Here is a 7,227-nt window from a genome sequence, read left to right on the forward strand (position 1 = left end):
CTCGTACTGCTTCCGGCCTCTCCCTGGGGCACCAGTGCTACGTGGGAGCACTAGAGGGCGCTGCTGCCCTTCCCAGTGAGGAACACCCAGCAATCTGCAATGGTAGCCCCGGGGGACACAGGTGCCCCGAACCTCTGAGCCTGTAGACAGACTCTGGAGCCCCACTGGGGGCCTGCAGCTACCTTTGGTCACTCCAGTTCTGGGTATCTGACCTCATTCTCTCCTCAAAAGCCCAGAGCAAGCCCTCTGGGCAAGTGCCAACACTCATTTCTTCCAGACCACCTTCCCGGCCCTGTCAAGGCCCAGAGCCAGGGTGATGCCGACGGACTCACTGTCCAGGTTTCACACCTGTCCAGATTAGGCCACTTGACCCAAAACACAGCCCTCCCACCCCACCCAGCCTGGATGCAAGGCCACAGGCCCAGCTCTGGTGGCCTATGCCCTCAAATGAGCCTCCAAAGGGCAGAAATGCCTGGATGGCCTCCAACCTGGTGAGGACAAGCTCAGAATTCAAGGAGAAGGGCACAAACCTCAGCTTCCTCATGTCTATAAGTGAGCCAACTTCTCTGGACTCTGAAGGGCCACTGGGAGACATAGACACCCAGGATTAGGAAAATAGGCTATAAGCAGGAGTGATGACAACATCAAAGTCATGGCCTGCAGGGGTCTGAGCCCAAAGCCTGGGCACATGAACAGAAATGACCTCATGAGCAATTGTCTGCCCTGGAAAAGGCCCTGAGATGCCCCACAGACAATAGCACTGAGCCCATGGTCTGTGTTCCATCTGACCCAGGCACCCTAGCTCCTCCCAGCAAACGCCCTGCCCAGGTCTCCTGCCACCACCTTCCAGACTACCACCCATAAATATCTCTAAGTTGTCACAGGGCTATAGGCTCAGCCTGGGCTTCTGAGACAGGCCCATCCCCTTTTTCCTTATCTTCCCTCCGCTGCAGGTGGCCAGCAGTTCCCCTGGGCTCTGGTGAGTAGGGGCTGGGCAGCGGGGACAGAAGCTGATATACCTATAGCAGGGGACGCAGAGGGCAGCATCACCCAGGGACTGCTCCAACCCCCGCCCGTCCATGTGTGAGGCATCCCGGGGGCTGCCAGGCGGCCAGGCCTGAGCCCTCTCCCTGCCCTTCTCCGTGGACTCAAATTCCACTGGGAAAGAGAAAAACCAGGACTTCAGGAGTCCTCTCCCTTCTGTTGGGGAATGGCTGTAGGGCCTACTCTCAACCCTTCCTCACTGTGCCCAGCCTTCACACCCCACCTCCTGCCCACAGACCCGTGGACAAGGGAGGGGCAGGCTCACTGAGGGCAGAAACAGCAGCCTGACCACACTGTCTGGAGCTGCCACAGACACTGCCTGTCCAGGGCCTGCCCCCTTGTGAAGGGGGGTACCTCTGCTCCTAGGACCTAGACCTGGTGGCCCTCCCTACACCCTGTTGGACAATGCAGCAGCCTCCGATGGTCAGAGTGAGGAGTAGTCAAAGGGCCAGGGTGGACGATTTGGTCATCTGAATGACCAATCGTATATTTCTCATATATATGTGGTCTTCATCCACAGTTTCTGGCTCATAGCTTCCAAAACCCTTGAAATTTCCTAAGCGATAAGAGCATCTTTTAATATTTGGTCTCTTGTCTGCAGTTCCTGAAATGCTTCAGAGCCATAAAAGTGAAATGGGCATCTTGTTATTCATAACAAGTCCCTTTCTACCATAACTGGGTTTGTGTGGATGAGGTGACTCTTAAAAAGCCCCTAAGAACGGGGCCTGGTTGCCAGCGGAACCAACCATGAACAGAAGGGTGGAACTTTCAGTCTCACCCTCATTTCTGCAGAGGAGAAAGGAGCTGGAAGTTGAGTTGATCACCAGCGGCCAATGATTTAATCATAAGCGCTCGTGTGATGAAGTCTCCATAAAAACTTCAAAGAATGGGGTTTGAGAGTTTCAGGGGCCAGTGAACATGTGGAGATGCTGGAGGTGTGGCATGCTGGGAGAGGGCATGGAAGCCCTGCGCCCTTTCCTCATACCTTGTCCTATGTATCTCTTCCATCAGGCTGTTCCTGAGTTATAGCCATTTATAATAAAAGAGCGATCTAATAAGCAAAGTGTTTCCGAGTTCTGTGAGCCACTCTAGCAAAATAACCAAACCCAAGGAAGGAGGCGGGGAGATGGTCACTGGAACCTCTGATCTACAGCTGGTTGGTCAGTAGCACAGGTGACAACCTGGACTTGTGACAGGCATCCGAAGTGGGCCGGGGGGGGGGGGGGGGGGGGGGGGGGCGTCAATCCTGTAGGTCAGTCCTGTAGTACTGAGCCTATGTGGGGTCTGATGCTATCTCTGGGTAAATAGTGTCAGAATTGAGTTGAATTGTAGGACATCAAGCTGGTGTCAGAGAATTCCTTGGATGTGTGGGAAACCAGTCCCCACAGTGGAACCAGGTACAGAATCCTAATTAGTACCAGAACCCTTCTGAGAGCTCTGCCAGAGCCTGAGCTCAAGGACTCCCGCATCACTCTCATGGGTGGGACTTGGCACATTCACAACAGAACAGCCATCAGCACTTGCCATACCCCAAGACCAAGGATGACAGTGAGGGCCAGAGCCCTAACAGTCTTCAAGGACAGAAGGTAGGTCACAGATTTTAAGGGAGTTGTCCACAGCCCCTTGCCAGCCCAGGAGCATAACTGGGGAGGGGGGGGGTGAGTGTACGAAAAGAGGAGGGGGGCATCAACGACTTGGCTCCCATCGCTCAGGGGGAAGAGGTCACAGAGCCAACAGGGAACAGCTGGGATGGAGGTGGAGGGTATGAGGTACAGGCCCCGTCCTGCCTCTCCACCTGCCAAGGCTTCCTGGCCTTGAGGCCAAAGGGCAAGAGGTAGAAGTTGGAAAGCAAAGAATTCACACAAATAGCCTTTCCTGCTTTTCTTCCCTTCTCCCCCTCCCTCAGGGGGTAGGCGTGCCAACTCAGAAGCAAGACCCATGAGCAGGAGACTGGACTCCTCAATCCACAGGGCCCCCAAAGCGCTGTGCCCTTGCAACTCACCTGTGTCCATATGCCAACACCAAGCCCTGGCTTAGGGAAACAGCGCCCTCCCCCAACTCAACCATGCAAAGCCAGAGCCCCAGCAGCCTGCCCAAGGGCCCCATCTGCTCCATTCTCCCTGCCCCAGGGTCCAGGCTGCAAATACCCCAGCATCCTTCCCGAGGAGCAAAGCTGGTTTTGCCAAGGACGTACCTGGGTTTCTGAGTCGGTTCCTTGGCTTCTCTGAAGCCAAACCAGCTACTCTTGGCCTTTTCCTCCCCGCTGGATGAGTGGTGGGGGGAGGCCCCCAGCATGGGACCCCCCTTCTCCCCCAGAGAGCCACGGCGCCCCAACTCGCTCCGACTCAGCCCCTGGTGGTGGTGGTGGAAGAGGCCCATCCGGGGCTTCCGCTCCTCCTTCCGGGCTCCTTCCTTCTCGGCCACAGCCTCAGAGGAGGCCACCATGGGTGTGGCAACCTGTACTGGCTTTCCCTCTGGGAGCCGGGCCCCCTCTTCCTCTCCAGAGCGGTTGGCCCCAGTGGCCAACACTTTGGCCTGAGAGCTCAGCTCCTCCTGTCCGGGCAGCACCTCTGAGCTGCTGGTGCTGCGGCTGCCTCTGCCCCCGGAGTCATCTGCGGGCCGAGTCCCCTCCTCAGCAGGCCGGGAAGACACACTGTGCAGGGAGCTGGAGGGTGGGAAGGGGCCCGAGATGGAGCTGCGGTGCCGCAGGGGGGCCTGGGGCTCCTCGTTGTAAATGTGGCTCCCATTGACACAGAGCGAGGAGCGGGAGGCAGCTTCCAGGTGGCCCTGGAGGTCCAGAAGGGATCGGGGTGGAGCCGCTCGCATCTGGCTGGCCTCATCACTGTAGGTCCTTTTGTGGGTGAGCAACTTGGGGGACTGGGTAGCGTCCCTGCCTGAAAAGGAAGCACCCCATGGGGTTGGCAGCAGGAAAAGAAGCCCTGGTTCCTGGCGGGGGGCCTTCCCCCACCACCCTCCTTGTCCCCCTGTTCCCCACCCCCGGCCCCGGGGCGCTCAGCCCTCACTCACCCCCTTCGGTGGACAGCCAGCTGCTACGGCTGGGCGAGCGTGTGAGGAGCTCGGCGCCCGGGCCCTGGTAGGCCAGGCTCCCGCTGGCCGAGGACAGGGTGCTGTCCGAGCCCAGCGAGGTGTTAGACTGCGTCAGGGAGGACTTGCGTAGCTTGTTGCGCAGGAAGAAGCCTTTGGCTTTGCCCATCTTGCCCAGGCTGCCCAGCTCAGGGTCCTCCAGGGCACTGCTTGGGAGGATGGCGGAGGCAGATTCCAGCTCATACTTCTTCTTGCCCTTCATCTTGTCCTTGATCTTGCTGAAAGGGGACCGCGGCTTGTCCTTCATGGACAGGTCAAACATGCTGGCGCTCAAGTTGTTGCGAGTGAACTGGATGGTGACCTGGATCTCTCCACGTTCCTTCTCCTTCTTGCCCGCCTTGGAGTGCAGCTTGTACCACCTGCGGGAAGGGGGTGGGGTACAGCTGTGGTCACAGCACAAGGAGCCCGCCCCCCCACCCCCACACACACACAGGCTCCTGCCCTGACGCACAGGCCCAGCCTTCCCAGCCACAGGCAGAGCTGAGAAACTATCTACAGCTTTTCCATGATGAAGGAAACCACATCCTGTGTAGGGGAATCTACTGGGTGTTACTGGGCAGGGCAGCGGTTACCACTCCATGCCACCCTCCCATCCCCCTTCCCTGAAGCTCGGAGATCCCCCCTCTTCCCCCTCCCTGCCTACATCTGCAACTCTGAGGCCCAGAGGGGTGAGACTGGGTGTGGAGAGGTCTCTTAACCCTCCAGGCCCCTGGTATAGACAGACCTACTCACATTTTTCCCTGTTTACATCATCTCCTCTGGCTAGTCCCGGCCAAAGCTCTGCTCCGAGCCACTAGTGAGCCCAGGAAAAAACAGCTCATCCAGAGGCCCAGGGCCAGGAACACATGTACACAGGCACCCCTACCTCAGTCACTTACTGACTCATCCGAGCCCCACCAGGAATACCTCTGCAAGACGGGGGGAGGGCACACTATGGCATCAAGTGGCCTCAAAGAGACCTCAAGAGACCCAGGGAAGGGAAGGAACACTCGCATCTGCTGAGCATCGTGTGTGTGCCACAATGTACAAGGGTTTTCGTCTGATGCTCACTCACACCTTACAACATGCCTAGGGGGTGGGGGCCGCCACCCTGATTTTACACATCAGGAGGTCAAGGCTCAGCAGTAAAGTAACTTGTCCAAGAACAAGCAGCCAGGAAGGACAGAGGAGACCGACAGCCAGGTTTTCACCTCTCCAAAGCCCATGTTCTGCCCACCACACACTCCCAGAGAGACCCCTCACACACATGAGGACTGCACAGAGTGGGTGGAGCCCGCCCTACAGGGGAGCGCTGTGCACGGAGCTCTTCCTCTGCTGCCCAGATCCTCCTCCCGACCACTCGCACTCCAAAGAGTCTGCCCGGAGGTCCACCCAGGTCCCTCTCCCATTCTGCTCAGCGGGTCATACCCCGCCCCATCTCCTACAGATGTGAGCAGAGAGATTCTGCAGAGAAACTGAACCAGAAAGGTTCTGGACGTAGAGACGCCAAGATGGGTTCAGGTGCAGGGCTGAAGACAGGAGTGACTAAAAATCGGCCCCCTTTCTCACACCAACACCCAGAATGTCTAACCTCCCTAGCATAGAAGAGCTAAACACAACCCTCAGAGGATGTGTTCCAGACAAGTTGGGGGACATCTCCCAGAAAGTAGAACAAAGATGAGGCGATGATTGGAGGTCAGTCAAGGAGTTTCACCACCAAGTAACTGGAGAGTCAAGAAAGATGAGGGAGTCTTCTTCCATGTGTGAAGGGCTTGGGAGGCCTCTCTCCAATCCACAAGACAGGAAAAAGGCTGAACAAGCTGAAAACCAACAACTCACAGGGAATTTTTAGGGCAGTGAAACTATTCTGTGTGATACTGTAATGGTAAACACATGTCCTTATGTATTTGTCAGTACCCGCAGAATCTAAAACACAGAAAGTGACCTCTAATGTAAACTACAGGCTCTAGTTAATAATATTATATTGGTACTGGTTCATCAGTTGTAACAAATGTACCACACTAATGTGAGATGTTATAACAGAGGAAATGGGGAACGGGATGGGGATCAGAGTTAGGGAGTGTATGTGAACTGTCTGTACCGTCCATTTGTTTTTCTGTAAATCAAAAACTGTTCTTAAAAAAAAAAAAAAACTGTATACATTTAAAAAAGGAGAGGGGGGGAGAGGGAGGGAACAGAGAGCACAAAGTGGAAGAAACTATGCGAGAAATAACACAAGAAAGTCTTCCTGACCTGAAGGACATGAGCACCAGCACACAGGGGCCCATGAGCATCAGCACACAGGGGCCCATAAGCACGTAGCACAATGAATAAAGAAAGACGCAGCCAACAGGTCTCACTGTGAGGTTTCAGAATAAATGCCAGGTATAAAAAGGAGAACCCAGGGGCTGGGTGGCTCACTAGGTTGAGAGTCTGACTCGTGATTTCAGCTCAGGTCATGATCCCAGGGTCGTGGGATCAAGCCCTGCGTCAGGCTCTGTGCTGAGGGTGAAGCCTGCTGAAGATTCTCTGTCTCTCTCCCTCTGCCCCTCTCCCCTACTCGTGCACACACACACGTTTTCTCTCTCTAAAATACATAAAATTAAAATAAAATTAAATTAAATTAAATTAAATTAAATTAAATTAAAATAAAGGAGACCCTGGGAGCTTCCAAATAGGGAAGACAGGTTGATATGTTCAGGAATTAGAGTAACATTGGATCTTCACTAGCAACACTGGGTACATATGGAATCATGCCTTCAGAATTCTGAGGGAAAAGTTTTCCAGCCTAGGATTCTAGACCCAGCCAATCAAGCATGAAGGTACAATGAGACCTGGTAGAGATGCTCAGATTGGTCACTGAAGGGCTCAAAGTCCCGCAGTACATACATATACTACACCCACATATACCCCATACTACCCACCCTCCCACCCAGCACCACCACCACCACCACCCCCAACACTGCACCCCACACACCCCTCCCACACCACACACATACACACACCACACACCCTACAACCCCCCACATGCCTCAGTCAGTGCAACGCTGGTCACCCCCAACCCTGAGATCTGCCTACCCCACGGCACCAGCTCCCCGA

General features: G+C 55.3%; 1 protein-coding gene across 3 annotated transcripts in view; it reads right to left on the reverse strand.

Moving 5' to 3' along the window:
- RAB11FIP5 (RAB11 family interacting protein 5) overlaps positions 1–7,227 on the reverse strand; it is a 36,939-nt gene that overhangs the window by 12,181 nt on the left and 17,531 nt on the right. For all 3 annotated transcript variants that reach the window (XM_049651690.1, XM_049651691.1, XM_049651692.1), the window contains exons 2-3: positions 4,072–4,508; positions 3,239–3,938 (exon numbers count right to left, since the gene is read on the reverse strand). In XM_049651690.1, the coding sequence (XP_049507647.1) occupies positions 3,239–3,938; positions 4,072–4,508 (1,137 nt within the window). The remainder of the gene's footprint in view (positions 1–3,238; positions 3,939–4,071; positions 4,509–7,227) is intronic.

Source organism: Panthera uncia (assembly GCF_023721935.1).
Source record: "Panthera uncia isolate 11264 chromosome A3 unlocalized genomic scaffold, Puncia_PCG_1.0 HiC_scaffold_11, whole genome shotgun sequence".
In the NCBI taxonomy this organism is placed as follows: domain Eukaryota; kingdom Metazoa; phylum Chordata; class Mammalia; order Carnivora; family Felidae; genus Panthera; species Panthera uncia.